This window comes from Phocoena phocoena, chromosome 13 (assembly GCF_963924675.1).
Source record: "Phocoena phocoena chromosome 13, mPhoPho1.1, whole genome shotgun sequence".
Lineage (NCBI taxonomy): Eukaryota > Metazoa > Chordata > Mammalia > Artiodactyla > Phocoenidae > Phocoena > Phocoena phocoena.
This window is the reverse complement of record NC_089231.1, coordinates 5,763,332-5,785,282: the sequence shown is the minus strand read 5'-3', so window position 1 is coordinate 5,785,282 and position 21,951 is coordinate 5,763,332. Positions and strand designations below refer to the sequence as shown.

The window sequence follows — 21,951 nt, the reverse complement described above, 5'->3', positions numbered from 1 at the left end:
AAACATTTCTTTTCAAAAATTCAAAACAAGAATGGCAATGATACAATACCTCATAGGTGGGCTATAAAAATCAAATGAGATAACGTTTAGAACAACCCCTGGCATATAATAAGAACTCAACAATTCATTAGTTTTATTACGATGAATATCTTATAATCAGATTGTAGAAAGCAAGAATCACTGCCTAATCATACTATTATTTCATTTAAATTAATTTTGAATGACTGCATTTATCACGCATTTTTCTGCTGGACAATTTCATTAAGAAAATTGGGAGATGTTTTATCTAATAAACAATCCAAATACTTTTGATAAGTAATTATTTTTTATAAATATGTAGGGTATATTTAATTTTTATTTTCCAAAATTATTTCCCCTTTCGTATCCCTGCCATCTTAACTGTAGCCAAGAGTGAATACCATTGCTGTTTTACAGTATCGTAGCTTGCAATTGCAATTAGCATAAATCCAATAGAATCAAGCAACAGATAAAGTAGTAAATACGGTCTGAATGACAAGGAAATAATGAATAGAGAAAAGTAACTCTTTTCTTTTCTCCCTTCCACCCCTGGCCTATTCATTAAATTAAACAGAATGTATTTCTTCAAATCTTGCGGGACACTTGAAATCATCCTGATAATTGAGATATTATGTATTCAAAAGTAAGTATAAATAAATGACATCATTCCTAAAAGGGAGTATGGCAAAGTCCTACAGAAAGAAAATGAAAATATTATTAAATGATCTGTCATTTAATATGCAGTACAGCTCACATCTACCCTTGCACCTTTCAAAATATCCCAGGGAAGCTCATCTTTTGTAACCAGTCTCAGGGAAGTAGGTCTCTCCATAATTCAGGAAAAGGCCCCTAATCATTGGAAGACTCCAAGCATGACACAGAAGAAATATTCTTCCCTTATTTCAAAAAACAAAATGCATTGCTAAAGTTCACCTATACTCAAAGAAAAACTGAAGCCAATTGATTACTGGCTAAAATTGTCCAAAAAGAAGCAGCTAAGACCAAATAAAATGTAAAATTCCAAAATATATAATTTTGTATTCTAACTTACTTAGACAAGAGTATTAGCTCAAACTCATATAATGTTCTATTTTAATTTTTGGATGTCATAATTAGTTGGGGTTTTGTGCTTAGTCCTCTAATTAGCTCACTTCTTAACCTTCCCGGGCTGCTCTTCTGTACGTCAGCTCTAAGTTGCTAACAGCCTTTCCAATGTGCCCACAAAGATACCACACTGGTATTTCTCTTTTGACATCTTTAAAAACAAACACAGCATTTTCTATCCTTTTATTCTCCAACAGAAGTTATGACATAATCACCAAACCATTAAGGATGGAAACTTCCGTCACTTCTACTTTTCTTTCCCAACATGCACATCTAATAGGTCACTAAATCTCACTGATTCCAAATTTTTTCTTTCACCACACTGATGTACATGCTACTCTCATCTTGATTCTTACAGTTTCTTGCCTGCATTGTTTTCATTGTTTATCTTTGTTTCCTGTGCTTCTATTCTCTCTTGACTCAATCCTTCCTCCACATTCTGATAAATCACAGGCCTGCAATAAAGGTCTCAAAAATTGCAATTCAATTTAAAATATTAGTATATTTCCCACTTCACCTAAAATTATGTATGTATCATCACCATGGCTTACAAAACCATTCATTATCTGAATCAGTCTCACCTCAACTCCTCTCCTTTCAAAGCCACACATCTACTTTCCAAATGGTCTTGACTACCTGCTATACATTTTACCAACTTCTCCATACCTGGTATCTCACTCGTCCTACCTTCTTTGGTTACTTAACTCCAGTCATTCATTCATTAACTCATTTAGATATTCATTCATATAAATTTCAGTAAATACCAGCTAATGCTAGACACTGAAGAGGCTCTAGAAATTTTAAAGGTATAAACCAAAGCTCCTTCCCCTTGAGAAGTTTGGTATGACGTGTTATAATGCATGTCACAGGGCATGATGGAGCTATGGCTGGGTGAGCACAGGAGGACACATAATCCATCCAGAGGATGCGGTGAGAGGTGTGCAAGCAAATGCCACTGAGGTACACATCTCACGCCACATCTGGTGATGCCTCCACTTATCCTTTAGGTGCCAGCACTCTGTGTACTTGCCATGGCACTCACTATATTGGGTATAAGTATTCATGTCCTCAAATACACGATAAGTTCCTCAAGAGTAGATTCTGCATCTCAATCATTTTCATATCTCAGCATTTAGTGTACAGTCTGGACCAATTATGGGGCAATAATCTTTTACTTGTTGTTGAATGAATCTACGAAATAATGAATCAGAGGCTTAGATGTGATCTCAGGGAGTATCACGTCACATGGGAAGTAATATTAACATTTTGACTTTATCATTAGGTAGCAAAATCCATAATGATAATGTGTCGAATGCTGGTCTCATGAGGAAACTGAAACGCTAAGACATTAAGGAAACTGCTGTTGCCACAAGTCACATGATGAGAAGGTTTCCAAGCCAAAACTTAGACAATCTAGCACTATGGCCCATATTTGACCATGTTTAATATATGTGTATATATATATATATGATGTACACATACATATAATATGGAACTATTAGAAAACCATGAAACTGAGAAAAATAGGTTTATGCAGAAATGAAAAACTGAAGACCCATACAGGTAGACTATAACAAAGATTTAGCACAGTGCCAATATTCTCTGAAAGGAAATGATCATTCTCCTATACATTTCAAAGGAAATACCAAAATTAAACTCTTTTCAGTTAAATATGTATTGTAAATTATGGCCTCAAATTATTAATTTTCTCCCTGATGAGGAAAGATAGGTTACATTGAAAATAACTTGAAAACATGAGGAACTTTTCTAGAACATGGGTACCTCACAGGCATAAAAGAACACTCCATCCATAGACAATGAGAACACATACCAAATCACATCCTTAGAACCAATTTGCCTTAAGTTAACAAAAAGTTGGGCTTTATTGTGGATTACTTTATGATCTAAAACGGAGCATGTAAGTATTGTTAGAAGAAAAACCGATATCCAATGCAAGCTAGACGTGAAAAGTGTAGCCCGAAGACCATAAATACCAACACTGACATTTTGAACAGGAAACGGAACACCCTATTCATTCGTGTAATCACTACATTTCTCCTATATCAGGGGCTCAAAAATAGTTAAGATGGAAATGATATCTGAATTTTTTTCTAGAAAGTGTGGGAGCAGACCAAAAAAATGGGGCTGGCAGAGTCAGGAGGCATAATGTAGAACCTGGGGACTCAGCAGCCTGTGAATAGAAGGTGGTAAGCAGTAGGTAGAAGCTAGTGGGAGACACATGGCCTACGAGTTGTCAAGGAAAGAGGGATGTAGCCACTGCTCCGGGTGCCGAGAGGAGCTGAGAAGGGATGGGTGGCCACAGAAACACAAGAAGAGCCAAGAGGATAACGAGTGAAATGGACAGAATGGAAATGATACAAATGGTACAACAGTTGTCAACAAAAAATAAGCATGGTTTGTATTATTTTTAAATGATAATCTTCTTTTAATATAAAATTGAGACGTAAATATTATTTGAAAATGCTTATTAAAGGAAAGTAATTTACACATGAAAAATAGCTAAGAATAATTGTTTCACCAGTTAAACAATTATCTACGACAGCAGATCTCTGCAAGCCTGGTTCATTTTCATGCCCAGGGAAACCCTCTATTTCAGACTTTACCTACAATTCCCATACAACCCCCATCTCTGCTTTCCTAGTTCATCAGCACAGCCACTGACCATTCTACAAATTCTACTTTGTTTGCCTGCCAAATCCGCTAAAGGAAATACACTTTCCTTTCAGACTGCACCAGCAAGCGTAACAGAGTCTGGGAATGTTTTAAGGTAGTTCTGATCTCTGTACCTCATTTCTCTTTGAATCACTTAGAGAAATTCCTTGGGGCTTTGAAGTGCAAATTTCAGAAGAAAAGTTCCAAGGGAATAGAACCGCCTTCTGATTTGGGTTATGATCAATAGACAACAGAATATAAGTGACATATGTATGACTAATAGGTCCTTCCACTTAAAAGAGTCAAGTTTAGTTCTTTTGTGGCACTTGCCTTGCTGAATGTGAATAGTCCTACTATATTATAATCACTCTGTAATTCTTGTGGTAGTCTGGTTGAAGTGAGGTGTCTGAAATTAGTTGGAAAGGGAAAATGCCATAAGGATGTACTGAAGCAGAATTTCAAGCAAGTCAGCATAGCTGTGGAACGGTGGGAAGCTAGCCAAGTGAGCAAGCAGGAACAGACAGCATAGCTCTTTTGAAGCAAAGGCATCAGGCAGATATGCCATGAAGAGGCAGAGGTTTGAAGAGTGCCAGGTTCTACAAATAGCTATTATTGCCACAAACAAAAATACCAGCATCCCATGCACATCTTTGGAAAGAATCGCAAGTTGCTATTTTGTTGGGGTTTCTGCCATATTTATGCATAAAGATGGCATTTACATAAAATCAAAAGATATATATATATATATATATATATATATATATATATATATATAGAGAGGGAGAGAGAGAGAGAGAGAGAGAGAGAGAGAGAGATACATACATACATATAGAAATAGAGTATCAATTTATGTATAGGAAAGTCCAGCTCAGAGAATTGGATATTTTATATCTGGAACAAAACTACTTTAAAATTTTGAATTGATAGACTCAAATTGTTATACTCTCTGTCTCAATGGTGAATTCTTACATCATTTGTTTACTTTTTACATCACTTCTCATATCTTAACACATATTTTAAACATGACTTACTTGCTATACTAATTTCCTTTTGCTCCTACAAGAAATCATCACAAGTTTATCCAAACAACACAAATATATTATCTTACAGTTCTGGATGTCAAATCTGAAATGGGTCTCGCTGAGTTAAAATCAAGGTGTCCCGTTAAGTGTGGTTCCTTTTCTGGAGGCCCCGGGAGAGCATCCGCTCCTCACCTTTCCAGCTTCTAGAGGCTCTGCCCACATCCCTTGGCTCATGGGCCCTTCCATCTTCAAAGCCAACAATGGCCACATGAGTACTGGTCGCATTGCATCACTCCAACACTGACTTTTTTGGCCTCCCTCTTCCACACAGAAGGACTTTCGTGAGTACCTTGGGTCCTCCCAGATAATCCAAAATTGTTGTCTTAAAGCAAGTTGATTAGCATCCTTAACCCAACGTACTATCTTCAATTCCCATTGTCGTGTAGCCAAATATATTCACAGATTCCAGGGATTAGATCATAGACATTTTTTTTTGAAGGAGGAAGGGCATTAGTCTGTCTACTACACATGGTTTTTCTCTTCTTATAGAAATTGAACTCATTATAGGGAGGATAATGTCTTGTACATACTGTGTTTTTACAGTATCAGCATAGTAAGTCAATAAATATTTGTTGAATACATGTAAGTGGCATATACAGCCTAGTGAAAATTAAGTTATTCTGTGAATTCACTTTAAGAATAGTTACATGAGCTATACTTAAATAGCTATAATGGCATACAAGTTATAAAATATAAAAAAACATTTTTGGTCAAGAAACTAACACTGTGGGTTGTTTTCCTGATAATTGTTTGATTTATTTTGCACAGAAATAAAATAATAAGCCTCAAACTATCAGCAAATTATTGTGAAAAAATGTTAAAAAAGGAAAACCTAGATTATAATATTTTCTTAGGCAAAATACATAGGATGTTATCATTTGAAAAACATACTTCTTGAATATGCAATAATAAGTTAAATGTTAAGAGTTTTCTAGGAGAAGATTTTACCAAAAAGCCTGATAACTACGGACACCTAGAAAAAACATGAGAATGCAAAATGGAGATAGAACATACGCATTATTTCTTCATTTTGTTTCTTGGCTCAAATGATACCATTTCTCTTTAGGACAATTTTAGTGAAGGGTGGACGCTGGTCCTTGGATGTTGGCACAACTGTGTGACTGGGTCCAGAGGTGATGTTCTGATTGCTCACTGCGTGATCAGGGCTAGTCCGTAAGACCCCCTTGTGGCAATTAGTAAATGGTACCCATTTCTGGATATGGGTCTGTTCCTGGGCATCTGACTATGAAAGGAATCAGCCCTTCTCTCTCCCTCAACCTAGTGTCCTGTATGACAGCTGTACGCAGCCGCCCTGGGGAGAGGGATGCTGTTGGTGACTGGAAGCAAGTGGCCACAGAAGAAGTCAAAGAGACACGTGTGTTAGGAAGCAGGAATAATTGTGGGAGATCGAGGAGAAAGAAATTAGTTTTTCCCTTGAGTACTCAGCAAGTAAGTCACAGGTTCCAAGTCATGAGAGCTTTCTACATACAACTGACCAGGTCAGTAACAGCAGATATTTGAGAACAGGAAATGAATCATACACTTCCAGCTCAGGAGGACTGAAAAGGCAGATTTTTTATAACAGAGGTAGAGGGAGGGAAGACAAATCATTGTCTTTTTCATCACTGTGAATTAATAGGCATTTCAGGCAACACGGGAAAGGTGAATTTTAAAATTCATACACCAGTAATGGTGAAATATGGGTGATACAGTATTATCCCTTAATTAAATTTCTTAAGATAACTAAACTGAAAGTACTTGCAATATGTGATGTGATTAAAGTCATGATCTCTATCCTTTGTAGAAGGTGTATCAGCACAGTGGTTATATAACTGATAAACAAGCAGTAACTTAACTTCTGCACAGAGCTCGTGAACCTGGGCAACACATTTTCTCTAGATCATTGGCTCCTTTATCTTTAAAATAAAAAGGCTGAATGAGATGAACTCCAAGGTCTCTTTCAGATCAAAAGAAAATACACACGTACAATAGAAATATACCTGAGATTCCATGTGGTCCAGTCTCAAATGTACCATATTCAAAAACATGCAGTCCAACAATTAACCACTAAATAAATATAAACACACCTAAAAACTTTGCTCCACCTTTCCAGGAAACAAGAAGATAAGGAAGGCATTCTTTCCATACAGGAAACTTCTTTAAAAATCTTCCTTCTCCTTTGCCACTGCTTTCAATATTCTCTGTACAGATGGGAGCTAATCCTGGAAATTTTCTCTCCCACTCTCAACTTCTCTCCTGAACACCCACCTAGACCAAACAGCATTCTCTCCCTCCCTCCCTCCCTCTCTCTCTCTCTCTCTCTCTCTCTCTGTTCCTCAGCCCTCCCCTTAAGCCCTCTTTTCTACACATCAGATCAACCGAGTCACAGGCTGAGCAGAAGAGAGTAAGGATAGACGGATGAAATTGCTCTCACACGATACACGTTGATAATTTTGTCCCTACCGGGACTCTCAAGTTTTTAATTTCATTTCTTGAAAAATAAGCCTCAATGAGAAATGTGAATTTGTTTCATCCATTTTCCATTTGACAGCCGTTAGAATATTTTGGGTCTACAGTGTAAATACAATAGAAAGACAATACAATACTACCTGACCTAAATGTATTCAACCTTTTATTTCTATGTTAAAAATAAAGTAATCAGACAAAGTCCTTAACTTAACATTAACCTCTTTGACTTCTTTCATCTTTTAGTGCAAAATTCAAATTAAAGTTTAGTTGTTGAAAAACTGATATCAATAGACAGGTAAAATATTTCTTTTCTTTCTCACCGAAGCATATATCTGAAGTCTGATTTTCTAGACAAGAAAATTTAGGAATTTTCAACATGGTTAATACTCACACATGCATTCACATTTCAGACAGAAAGAAAAGCACTGCATTAGGTAATTAAAGTAACATCGAGTCCATGACAATATTTTACCTACATAATATATTTCATTTAATATGCATGGAAATCTTTTTAAAACACTCCATTTAAATCACTGTACTGCAGTGTATCCTTTTCATTGCCTTTGAAGTCAATCAGCGTGGAGTTTTTCAGGAGGCTAGCAGTTGGGCAGAACGTCCCTAAAACACCTCGGGCTGCTCAGATGAAAGGTGCTAAGTACAAAGGTCCTAGTAATTTCAACAGAGTTAACAACTCCACTCACGCCCCAGCCAATACCTGACTCGACCTCACCTATTTGGTACTTTGAGGCATAATCCTTAAATTAAATTTCTCCAGTAGGGTGTGTGTAACCTTGTTTCATAAAACTAGTTCAGAAAAAATAACATCAAAAGAGGAAGATTCGAAAAACATCACATTCTAGGTCTGCAAAGCGGGGAAAATCTCTCCATTAGGAAGGAAAGCACAAGACTAACAAGAGATATTTGTTCCTACAGAGATTGAAAGGGTTACTTTCCCCCAGAGTAGAACATCCTGGATGTTCTTCTTTCTTCGTATCTAATAAAGTCCTTGATAATATGCCTCTGGACTGGGGATACAGCGAATACAGTTACATGTTTTCTCCTTAGTTCATATTTTCAATCAACAAAGATAACTGAGGCATGGGGGCAGCTGGATACGGGGAAGAGTTAATCTCTACTGAAAAGGCATTCTCAGTGTAAGTAAAAAAAAAAAAAAAAAAGTAGATTGTGGAGAAATGGTATTCCCTCTTCTAAACTTCCATTCAAATTTAAAAATTCATTTAAAATACATTTTAAATTCTAATAGCAATTCATTTAAAAATTACCAACTATGGTATGTTCTCTTTTTTTGATTTATCTTAAATACCTTTATTTACATTAGTAGTAACAAAAACAATGTTGTATCCTTTTCAAAAATTTAAGCATTACTGATAATGCTGATAGACGTTCACCGTATCTCTCTCTCGGTCCCTTCAGTTCCTTCTCATCCACCCACATCATCTAAGGTAATCATCGTTATGAGTTTGGTGAATGTTATTTCAGTATTATTAAGGTAATTTCATTATAAAATATTTTCTCATGATTCATTTTTCTATAACACATTTGGTTTAAATGTTTTTAAGAAAAACATTATTAAGATGAGAAAACAGTATCAGTTTAGTGCAATGAACACTTCTATATGTTTTCTCGTTAAATTATCTGTGGGTTATCAAATTTTGCATCATGTAACTTTTAACATTTTCAGTGATTCTGACATTTCTCTTCACGGAAGTAGGAGAGTGTATGTTGAGGAGACCTCACAACACAACTGCGCTTGCACAGGAAGAAGAGAGGTTTTCCCAACGGGCATCACCTGGAGGCTCCCACCAGGGCTCTTGGGTTCCTTGGCCCTTTTTCGAACCTCACACTGTCCTTCATTTCTGCAGGCCCTGGGGGTTTGACAGGCTGACTTCTCTCTGACTGTTACTCAGTCTCACGATCCTTCTTGTGCATGCTAGACTATACTCCTAGGTGATTCATCGTTGCACTGTGGACCCAGGTAACGGCACAGTATCTACAGACAACCACATCCATAACATAAAGTCATCAAAATGTGCCCGAAGATGAAAACCCCTTTAAGTGTGTATCTGTGGCATCTTCTCTGGCTCTGCCTTCCTGCCCTCCAAGTCCACACATGATCTCCAGCTGGCTAGTTCTCAGCGACCACCAGTTCAGAAGTAGCTCCTAGGAACGCAGGAGCGAGGGATTAAAAGGCTATGTTTTAAAGTTGACTCAGAAAGGAAGTCAAAGATATTCAGCTATTAAGAGATAGAAACAAGTTTTGAGATAAGAGTTGACACAAATTACTGTCCCAGTCAGGCATGGCCGAAGCTGAAGACTGGACAGGGGTACTGACCCATGGCAATTTGGGACCTAGAGCATCATTGGGAAAAATGGTCCGTGTTATCAAGATGAATCATCATGTACCTTCGCTGGATGCTAGTAAACATGCTTCAATATTTGGATTTCACACTCACTGTACAATGTTCTGATTCTAATCTGGATGCCCATGTATGGTCGCTTACAAGAAACACTGAGCTGTGTGATTCTAAGAATTCTTACTAAAAACGCATATATGGGCTTCCCTGGTGGTGCAGTGGTTGAGAGCCCGCCTGCCGATGCAGAGGACGCGGGTTCGTGCCCCGGTCTGGGAAGATCCCACATGCCGCGGAGCGGCTGGGCCTGTGAGCCATGGCCGCTGAGCCTGCGCGTCCGGAACCTGTGCTCCGCAACGGGAGAGGCCACAACAGTGAGAGGCCCGCGTACCGCAAAAAAAAAAAAAAAAAAAAAGTATGTATGTTTATATGCGTGTACATATATGTACATGTATATATGTATATTCATATGTATGTATATTTGTGTACATTCACATGTATGTATGTATGTATATTTAGCTTGGTTAATGTGATTCGTTCCTAAGAGTGGCTACACTCTCACTGTGCTGACATCAAGTTTCTGGGACTGTAAATTAAGATCCAGATCCCAGATTATGGTAAATTCTCAAAAATAACAAAGACCACCTAGCCTTCCTACTGCTATTTCTGCTCTATCATATTTTATGACTGCTATCAGAAATAACTATAACCCTCACGTGGAGACTTAGGCCCACTTAAACCTAATAAGGAGAAGTGACATCGTGTGGTATTAGTTTTTCATATCCATCCCAAAAAATCAGGGAAAGAGAAGTTGTAATTTAAAAAGTCTGGGACACTTGCTCTCCCAATAAACTACGCCAAGCCTCCTTTACTTTTAAAGAAAACGTGATCAAATTAATACAATAATAGCTATCAACAGTTGAGATCTCATAGGAAGTGAAGAAATCCATAAATATGCATTGGTCGATAATCAAACAATCTTCAAACAATCTTGTGAGTAATCAATATTATCCCTACTTTACAAATAAAAATATTGAAGCATAGAACATGAAGGATCATGTCCAGAGTTTACAGCAAGCAAGAAATAAGAAATCTAGAATTGGAAGCCCAACCTGCTTCCAAAACCAGTGTTCCTCACAGCTGTGCTGGAGTCCAGTTCTCGGGGTGGCTGGGTGGGAAGATCTCTCCTCCACTGTGCATCCCACCCTGGGGCCCTCGAGATTTCAGCAATGCTTTATCACGTAAATGATTAAGTTGACTTGAGGAGCTCTCTCAGTTCCCACAGGTCACCGCTTGAAGCACACCACCAAGTAAAAATGAAGCCCAAACTAAACTAAAGCCCGCCTGACTCCTTATTCCCTAAATGCTGTCTAAATGATCACTAATCCCTACCCCCTTCCGTCTACATTAACTAAGTGGCTTCCTCAATATTGCCTCTTTATGGAATGAGCTGTAGATTACTGTGTCACTCAGGCAATGTCCTTGGGCCATAGCGTGTCAACTTGTGCAGTCATGGAAGTTTTACACAACTCCTTTTTATGGTCCTACTTTCCCCTCAGATGCCAAGTGTAGGTTTCCCGGCACACTTCACTCAAGCTTATCTGAGTGACAGCAGAAGCCTCAGTCTATCCTTAACTCATTCTTAATTACATGGAATCATCTCCTCACATTCCCCTCTGATTCAGATGTTCCTGGTAATAAAATCTTCTCCTTCTACAGATGAAGCAAGGTGGATCTAAAGAAACAAGGAGCAAAGAACAATGCTGGGGAACAAAGAAGCTTTGGAAAACCTAGGATATCAGATTGAACGCCACCATTTATGTATCTCAAGTAGAGCTAGAAACGTGGATAGAATTGCTTAAGTTGATATAGTATGTTAGTTGACCCTACATTTCTAATGAAACTACAGTTTTAGATCCTCACGTTGTTCCCATGATCACCAGTCTCAAGGTGAAAATATAACTTACAAAAGCCTAGATCATACCATGTGCCATTATTTTTAGATCCTAGTTATACTCAAAATTAGCAGTTAAGAAAAAATATATATATATTTCCATTGAAAACTCTAGCACTAATAAAGTAATCTCAGTGTTTACACCTTTCTGGAACACATCAAATCGGTTTGATTGCCACATGTGAAATACCCATGACTTTTGTGACCAATCCAATATTATTAGCAAAGCGTAATGAAAACCACAATCTCTTAGAGATATTATAAAAATATTCCTAATGTTTAAGGCTAAGGCATATGGTAGGGTTAATATCTTACTTATTTTAATTATTATATTATTAAACCATAATATCACAATAAAAGTCATCATTAATCTTATATTAATTATTTCAAAAATGTTAGTGCTTGAACTGAGCATCATAGCCCTGCTCTGATGTTACCTCTGTAACATGGAATGGAAACTTGAACAAATTTTACATATATTCCAATTTAATTTATTGTCTTTTATAACCTGAGTAAAACAATATGTACAAACTTAAAAAAATGTAATTATAAATAAATAATGTCCTTTATATAAGTTGAGTCATTTTTCCATCAAAAAAAAGTGACTTCATCAAATCTCAAATTGCTTCAGCCTGATGTTCTTGCAGTTTAAAAATATAACCAATTTTTATTATATTAAATGATAACTCATCATAAAGTGAGCCAGTCAACATCACAGACCCTTTTGAATATCAACAGGTTAAAAGGAAAACTGACATAGAATAGATAATTATATAATAACAGCTAATGGGTACCAGACCTTGCAAATGGGTATTTGGCTGCTATGGGGCTCACTTTTCCTTTTACCACAACTCTTAGGAATTTGCATTTCTAAAAAGAGATTAGACTGACTGCTTTATACGAAGACCCATTTGCTTTAAAAATTATAATTTTCACAAAAAAAAATTATAATTTTCAGAGCAAATGAATTTTTTATTTGAGTTCTCCAAAGATCATTTTGATGGATACATTTTACAATATTGCAATCACCTTTTCAAGTTTATTAGAATTCAATGCATAATTAGTTTCTCTATTACAGACGGCCTCTCAAATTACACGTTTCAGCATAACGGAAGTCCAGCTAATTAACTGTGTTGCTGATGACCATGTAAGACCCCTGAGTCACTATGCTGTACCTCTAGTGTAGGCTAAATTTTAAAGAAAAATTATTTTCCTTTCAGAATTAATGAAATGAAAAGAGAAAGTATTGTAGGTTTGGTTTTAAATAGAACTGGGAAACTCTTTGGAAATTATAAAGTTGTCTTACAAAAGTTCTTATAGTATGAAGATAGAAAATCAAGGAAGGAAAAGATATAGGGAAAAAAACAAGCCCCCACTTACCAGGTGTGAAATTGTATCGAGCTGAAAATCCCATAGATTCCAGCTCTCCATCAGCAAAAAATTTAATCCATAGAAATCTTCCACTGGATTTTATTACAGGTGGATTTTGTTGTCCACAAAAACGTCCAATTATTGGAGAAAATCCAAAAGGTCCATCTCGAACTTCAATATGATCAAATTTGCACTCCCAAGAAGGTTCAATAGAGTACTTTTCATCAAAATAAAGTTCAATGCACTGTCTTGGGGCAGCTGAAAAAAAAAAAAAGAAAGATTATGTCTAGAAGGTCCTTTTTGTTTTGTTGTTTTGCGGTACGCGGGCCTCTCACTGTCGTGGCCTCTCCCGCTGCGGAGCACAGGCTCCTGACGCGCAGGCTCAGAGGCCATGGCTCAGGGGCCCAGCCCCTCTGCGGCATGTGGGATTTTCCCGGACTGGGGCACGAGCCCGTGTCCACTGCATCGGCAGGCGGACTCCCAACCACTGCACCACTAGGGAAGCCCTAGAAGGTTCTTTTTAAATCCGTAGTTTGGTTTCTCTGATTCTACTTCAGATTTTATCTGTATAACTCCTATCAAATTTTGACTGTGATATGCATAGAAACGCTTAGCAACTTTGTTATTCTTAGCATCCTAAGAGATAATACTTCCATAATACTGTCTAAGAGACGCTTCTTAAAACTGATGATGTTGCACAAAATATTATCTGATATAAAATGACCACTTCAATATCTCACACAGAATGAACAAATCACAGTAGTTTTGTGAAAACCTGCTGACTCAGGTTTAAAAAGTAGAGAGGCATCTCTCTGTCACTTTTCCCACATCTTCAGGAGAACCCAGTTTTAAGGTCAGAAACTTGAGAACTGTTCAGCATGGAGTTAAACCATTCAAATAGTCCCAATTAGATGTGTTGATTAGACTGAAGTGTGTGTGGAGGGATATTAAGAGTAATTTTCCTAGAACGCAAATATTATCATGTCATTCTCAGGTTTAAACTTATTCAGCAACTCTCTATCAGCTATAGGAAAATGATCAGTTCACTTGACATATAGGTTTCTTAGAAGTATCCAACAACTCACCCTGCCAGGGTCTTTTCACCTCACATACAGCCCAAGTTCAGGCCACTCCAGGCATATCATGTTTTCTAAGACAGCATGCTCTTTTAGGCTTTCGTGTGTTTTCCCACTTTCTTGAGTACATATACACCTCCAAGCCAACTCCTGTTTATGTGGGAAAATCTTGCTTAAAAAAAAAAACCTCCTCTCTACATCTACTTACTAAAGACAAAACCCATATCTATTCACCACCATTTTTCAGCATTCGTGCACAATACTTGTCATTGAGAATTTCTCCAAAAAAAAACTTTGTTGGGTGAATTATAAATGAATTTATCTTCATAAATGTGTTTACAGCTCTTTAAACAACCATGGAAGAGCCTGATAGGGTGAGCAGCTCCATAAACCTCCACATGGATGCATTTGCTAGTGCCCTTCCATTCTTCCCTTGTCATGGTCAAAACTGTTCAAGATTCTGGCATTCCAGGCTGATACTCAGCCAGAGTACCCCCAGAATAGCCATTACAGTTGTTGAAATATCCACACGTTTATCCTAGTTAGTAAACTGCTGTCTTGAGCCCTTCGGTTGCTTTCTAGCCACTTGATCCTCTTTAAAGACCAATCACCTCCAGAAACTTGAAAGTTAAGTCCTGCCATGGCAGGGCCTGCTTCCCACGTGGTCAGCAATCATTCGGAATGACTACTGTCCCCCCACACCAGTTCTTAAATATATATTGAATATCACCCTTGAATGGCTTTGAAACTAAAGCCTTGCATGCATGGGCATCAAAATGTATATAGAGTTGAGATACATGATTACTTGAAAATTAGAGACTTACAAAAACAATACGATCCTGATATTCTCTGGCTTTTCCTTCACAGTCCGTGTTGACGTTCTCCTTACTCTGCCCTCCCTTACATGTCATTTTCCAGAAATCTATTCTGTTTTCTTTCCTCTCTTTCTAGACCAGGGCTCTGGATGCCACTAGCATCCCAATGGAAAGAGATTATAATATGATAATGTCTGCAGCTCCACCTAAGCCCAATTAAATCAGAATTCCTGGAGGCAGACCCAAGCATCTGGATTTCCCAAAAGAGTTAAAGTGCTCCAAATACACTTTGGGTAATTTTATTCACACTCGCAGCCTCAACAGCAAGCACTATATTTATCACCTATAAATATATATTTTTATCCCAGAGCTATCCACTGAACCGAAGACCACACATCCGATCTCTTCATGAGACACCTCCATAAACACCAAATGGAACACATTATTTTTCCTTTAACCCCCCTTTCTCCACCTCTAGTCCTTATCTGACATGGCAATTCCATGTAACGCATCACCAAGCCAAAACTTTAGAATAGTCCTGAGATTGCCTATTCTCTCATCCCTACATCCGGTCACGCTAGACTCGGTTTCCCAAATACCTCTCATTTGTTCCCTCGACTCCACCATCAATGTCACTTCTGTAGTTCAGGCTTCTCCTACGGTTTACTCCGCCTTTCACAATAGTTTCAGCTTGTGTTCTCTTCCTCTAGTTTCTTCATCGAAATCTCTCCTTATTCTTTTTCTCGAGTTATTTCAATGGCACTCGCTTGTCTATAACATAAAGTCCAAACTTGCCTGGGTGGAAGATGGATGCCAAGTTCTCCTTTATCTGAGGCCACCTCCCATTCAGACTCCTTACTTGCTGCTCTCCTCATCCTCTGCAGACACCCTACGATACTACACGTGTGTAACCAACCTCACCGTGGCTCTGAACCTCTGCACGTGCTATTCTACACAAAGGACAATTACCTCCTGAATGTTCTTTAGAACTGAGTGTAAGCATCTCTTCCTCCTTATAGACTTCTTGTCTTTCTCTCTATTCCAAAACTGCTCATCTCGGGGCCTCTTGAGATTGTTTACTGAAAAAAGCACAGTCCCCAGGCCACATCGTAAGTTCCGTAAGGCAAGTACCATGTCTATTTTGTTCAATACTCTCTAAACAAGAGCGGTTCAGCAAATATTTGTTAAATGAATGTATGAATGGAAAAAAGACAAGTATGAAGTGTTTCAAGATGGGTATAGAAGTATGATTAACAGTGACAGGAGGTGATTTTCTTCCGAATTACAAGAGAATTAGTTGATGTTATTCTTTTTAATAATTTGTAGTTTAGAAATACTGTTGCTTCAAAACACAGATTATGTTATATGAAGTTAAGCAAGACATTTAACCCTTCTGTGCCTCAGTTTCCTTATATGTACAGTAGGGACAACAAAAATACCAAATTTCTATGATTAAGTATCTATGTATATATATATATGTATATGTACACAAGTCGTCCCTAGGTCCCTGCAGGCAGCAGGGGAGAGGGGAGGCGGATGGTTCCAGGACCCTCCTTGGACACCAAAATCCAAGGATGTTCAAGTCTCAAGTCCCTTACTCGGCCCTCTGTATTTGTATCTGTAGGTTTTCACACCCTCAGAGTCAATCAGCCAAGAATCTTAAACTAGTACTACACGATACAATTATACAGTATATGTATTACTACGTGTAACAGATATGTAATATTAACTTGATTGGAAGAGCAGCTAATTTTAACCCAGAATTTCCACATTTCAGTCTCCTTTTCTATCTATCATAAGAGGAAGAAAAACCGCCAGAGCTCAGTTTCTCAACTTTATGCTTTTATTATCAGAGCTTATTTCTCTCTCTTCTTCTTGTAATATGGTGTATCTTTGCTAAAAGTTCAACTTGAAGCATGACAAGAAGAGAGGAAAGATCTTGGTCCAGAAATTACAAAAAAAATCATTTCTAAATGAAATTCTTGAAATCAGTTAACCAGAACATCTTTTAATTTGAAAGATCTATCAAATTAACATGTTCCTTGCTTATAAGTAAACAGTGAGCATAAATACTGTCTTTGTTAAGGTAACTCTGCGTGTGTGTGTGTGTGTGTGTGTGTGTGTGTGTGTGCTGGGGGAACACAGGGGTTGGGGAGGTTGAAAGTTTTGGGCTATTAAGTACTAACACATAATATTGAAAACTTCTATCACTAGATGAAATGTTCATGTATCGGTATCATCCTTAATAGAGACGTGTCTACAAGGGTAATGGAAATGGAAAATGTTCAAAGAGAACTGAATCCCTTTTTCAGCACTTTTTATCCTTCAAGCTGGGGAAAAAATGATGAAAAGAAGCATCATCATTTGGAATCCTGACTTTGGCATGAAAGTACGAAAATATCACTTGTGAGCACAAACTAAGGCAACTGCTATTCAGATTGACATTTGGAAAATATGACCATAGATGTACTTCCGACGAGAATATGTTTTTCGTGCTTCATATTATTTAAGAGAAAAATAACAAATGTATGGGTTATTCTACTAATTATTAAGCCAAAAAAATACTAGTTGCCAAAAATGTTACACATTAGGTACTATTATGCCAACCATGCATCCATTCCATTAATGCAGAATTCCAAATCAATTACATGAACTGCTGTTGATTTCTTTTTATTTCCCAGAATGCACCTGTTTATAAACCATTACTAATAATTTCAATAATTAGCTGGACCCCAGATTTTACAGCTATTTGATTCACTCAGAGATATTTATGTGTATGGTCTCCAAAACCAATTTTTTTAATGTCTATATGCATATTGTCCATCCAAAGCTTAGAGGTGGCCAGATTTGGCTGACTGTTTTCTCCAGCTCTGGCACTGGCTTCCTCACCTTCTATGATGTAGATGCACTCCCGGTCAGGGGGGTACTTGCTGGGATAGTTCGGAGAGGTGAAGGCACCTCCGTCTGCGTGTTTTGTCCAACTTCCACACTGCACAGACTTCGTTTCTGAGGTGCTTTGCTTTTCTGGAAAAAAAAATTGTTTTTTAAAGCCACTATCCAATTTTTTATAAAACTAAAAATAGAGAGGACATTCTTACAATATCCATTAGTAAATTAACTTCTAAATGGTGTCGTAGTCAAAACCAATCAATTATACACACTATAAAATGCTCAGATAGTCTGGAATATTAAGAATGTGGGGAAAATAGGAAAATGCAAGTGACTGGAGGTCTTCCACTTGCATTTTTCCAAAGAAACACACCTGTTCCTTGCTTGGTTGCCCCAGACAAATGGAGGATGATTAAACTTGCTACAACTGAAACAAAAAAAGAAAAATTAGAAAGCTTAATGTACACCGAAATGATCAAATTCTATAACAACATAACAATTTAAAGATAAAATGATATCAAAGAAGATTACTTTACCACTTTTAACTGTTCCAAGTAGACTCAGAACTTGCAAAAACTGATAAAATGTACAAATTTGTACAGATAAATTGTACAAATCAGGACAACTTAGGAATCTCCTCAGGAACTAATGCCAGTTAGGAATGGCTGAGACCCAAACTCCTAAGGCAAATGCAGACTTCAAGACTAAAGAGTTAATATTGTCACCTACTAATGTCCCATTACAGCAGGATTTCAGGAGTATGTCTGAGCTGCTCTTTGTGAATGACCTTGCTAGTATCTCTAAAGGAAGAAAGAGGGACAGCAGGTAAAAGGGTGAAAAGGAAAAGTTGTATTTTCATCAACCATGTTATTGTGTTTTAGAAAATAAATACTTAGGCAAAATCCTATGGCAGGTCGGGGGAGGGGAACAGAAGAAAAACAGACTAATGTGGATTGATGGTATTAAGCAGTATAATTAAAAATATTTCTTATAAAATGATGAACTACCAAGTAACCCCAGTTCTCAGCATTTTCTAAGCTCTGAAATTAATCTCTTCTAGCCTTAACTTTGATTTAATATTTAGTATTATCCAGAAATATTTTATAATTTTGAGAAAGGTTATTTCTATAAGCATTTTATTGAGTCAGTTTTTCCAGTATCAGAAAGAGCCTCTGATCTGTAACTTAACAGTAAATCTACGAAGACCACTGAAACTTGCCCTTCTGTTTTACTTCCATATCCTTGAGTTACTTAATATTTTTGCAAAGCCTAAAACTGAGAAAAGCATGAAAGTCACCTAGTCTTCATAATTTCTGATTTTTCATTCTCTGTTTCTGTTTTTATTATTGACTTTGTTGCTCGATTACCTAAAAGCCCTAAGTTCCATTAGGTGTACAATCACACGTCCACTTAAAAACGCATTTGGAAAAGGGAAGGTATAATTCATAATGCTTTCCTTAACTAAAGCTCACTACAGGATCTTACAAATTTATGCTTAAAGATTATTCCAGGAAAAGTCTGTGGGCCTTGCTATTAGTATTTGAGAAATGATGTCAATCATTGTACTTTGTATTCTAGCCTGGCTCTCTGCTTTTAAATGAAAATATCAGTCGTTGCTATTGTCTGTGCTCAGGTAGGAAAACAAAAGTCTTACTTTAACGTGCCGTGTTTCTACACCTACACACACGCACGCGCACACACCCGGGTGTACAGCCATCAGTATCAAGCTGGAGTTTGGGTGTTTTCACTCAGCTTTTCCCGTTCTGCGGGCATCACGTTGTGGAGCGTGTGCTGTGATTAACACAGCGGCAAAGCCGGTCCTTTGCGTGGCATAGCCACCCTAATCCTTGCTTTATAAAACTGTGAGATTTCCACCATATATTTTCTTACACTGCCGTTTACTCGATGACTTCTGACACTATTTTCCTCCAATTCCCCCCCCCCCGCCCCAATTGCACGCGCACCACACACTCGTGAAGCAACACTAGAGGGCTATCTACTCTCCGGAAGAGTTGAGCTTGGCCCTCGCCCTCCCCTCGGGGGCTGCGTTCAGGTGAACCACAAACTACCCACGGGGGTGGGCAGGCGGGCCGGCCGAGCTCAGAAGCCCCCGAGAGGAACTATCGGCCAGCTCTCTCCCTCTTTCCACAGGCCACCTCGCTCTTGCGCACGTGCCCACCCCCGAACTACTCGCCATGCTCTGCCCCGGGATGTTCCTGCCCACGGAAAGGCTGTTTTCCGCGGCAGATTCTGCGATCCAGTGACCACCGCCTTGCGCAGCCCGCACGCCGGTTCTATGATGCTGCGATACAGAAAGTTTACATCTGCCCCAGACTCGCGGGGCCTGCGCGGTCCGGCGGGAGCGCGGCGGTGGCCAGGCTTTCCCTGCGCGTTCGGCCACGAGGGAGGGCAGGCGGGGAGGACGGCACCCGGAGAGCCCCGGCGCGGCGGGAAAGGTACTCACTGTGAAACAAACTGCGTCCATAGATCATGTCTGTTCGTTACACCCGAGGCTCCGATCTCCACTAATTCCATTTAGAGACAGGGAGACTTCCAGTGGTCGGGGAGAGGTCGGAGTCGAGAGGTGTTTTGGATATGCAAACCAAGAGCAAATGAAGGGGGGTTGGGGTGGGGGGAAGTGAGAGAGGAAAGAAGGAGATCGGAGCCCACACGGCAGCAAGATCCGGACCCGTGCGTCCTCCGCCCCGGGCTCGCGCTCGCCCTCTCAGCGCCGCGAGGCCAGCAGCATCCTCGCCGTGACGCGCGCCTCACACCCGGGCGCCGGGCGCCACCATCAGCGCCGCCGGCGGCAGCACCCTCCTCCTTTGCATCACCGCCGCCGCCGCAGCCGTCAGGAGGGCGCGCGGGCAGTCGGCGCGCGGGCGAGCCCTGGGGTGTCCCGAGCCGGGGCCGGGCGGCGGGCGCGGCGAGAGGAGCGGGGCCCAGTCCGGACCGACGGCAGCCACGGAGCGGACGGCTGCGGCTGGGGCTCGCTCAGTCCCCAGTTTCATACACCACGAGCAGCAGGTCGGAGCAGCCTCCGAGGGAGGATGTCCAGCAGCCCTCCTCTCTCCAGCCCTTGGGGATCTTCCGCTGAGGCATTGAAGACCGGAGGAAGGGGTCGGTCATCGGCTCGCCGGGCTGCGCGCCACCTCTGCGATCTCGCGGAAAGAGGAGCGGGGGGTGGGCGTCTGGGAGGAGGGCCGGAGGGTGGTGGAGGGGAACCGAGGTGGCAAAGGGGGGCGGGGACGGGAGGGCGGTGGGGGTGGGGGGAGAGGGAAAATGACAGTTACCAGGTGGGCGCCTGAGTCATCGCCTGGGGCTGCGCGGCCCTCCGGGAAGCCCGGGGCCGGCGTGAAATCGGGCCGCTCCGCGCGGCCGGCGCCCCCGGGGCTGGTGCGCAGCGGAATGGGGCGGCGACGGCGGCAGCAGCAAGGACAGCACACCAGCTCCGATCCCGGCGCGGGGGAGGGGAGGGGGACGGGGGGAGGACCAGGCTGGGATCCGTCACTCGGCCAGCCTGGGCCGAGGGGGCCAGAAGCGCGCCGGCAAATCCCGAGCTGCATCCTCGTGCGGGATAAAAGGCGTGCAAGGGGGAGGGGCCGCCATGTGCAAATCCCTTTCGGGGTTCAAATTTTCACTTTTTAACGATTAGAATTTCCGGTAGATCTGTCCCCCACCCCTCATATTCCATCTGTCTAGAAGAAACGGGTTCTGTCTCCCTTCGGGGGTGAAAGCTTTGCCATTTACTCCGGTCTCGGGCTGGGAGACGAGGCAGGGGCGCGCCGGAGGCAAAGGCAGCATTAGAAGTTTCGCGTTTTATCACCCCGCCTGATGCGGAGGTCGCCCGCAACAAACTGCTCCTGCAAAGACACGGGCTTCTAGCAATTTTCCTTCACCCTCCCCAAAATATTTAAAACCCCCAAGGCAAACACAGATCGCCTCCTACCCCACCCCTTCATGGACAGACGCGCGCGCGCGCAGCGCGTTCAACTCGGAGAGAAATTGGAAATTAAAAAAAAAGAAAGGAAGGAAGAAAGAAAAAAGAGTTGCTAGGTAAACAGCTCCGAAAAAAACCCGTTTGTAAAATGCAAATAAATGAATATGAAGCACAGTAAACCCGGGGCG

At 40.2% G+C, this 21,951-nt stretch overlaps 1 protein-coding gene across 1 annotated transcript in view; it reads right to left on the bottom strand.

Annotated features, from left to right (window-relative positions):
• The window catches only part of NETO1 (neuropilin and tolloid like 1), a 90,419-nt gene extending 70,104 nt beyond the window's left edge, over positions 1-20,315 (bottom strand). The window contains exons 1-4 of the mRNA XM_065889748.1: positions 20,288-20,315; positions 18,197-18,250; positions 17,824-17,958; positions 13,053-13,301 (exon numbers count right to left, since the gene is read on the bottom strand). Coding sequence (XP_065745820.1) covers positions 13,053-13,301; positions 17,824-17,958; positions 18,197-18,250; positions 20,288-20,315 — 466 coding nt within the window. The remainder of the gene's footprint in view (positions 1-13,052; positions 13,302-17,823; positions 17,959-18,196; positions 18,251-20,287) is intronic.
• Between the last annotated feature and the right edge of the window lie 1,636 nt (positions 20,316-21,951).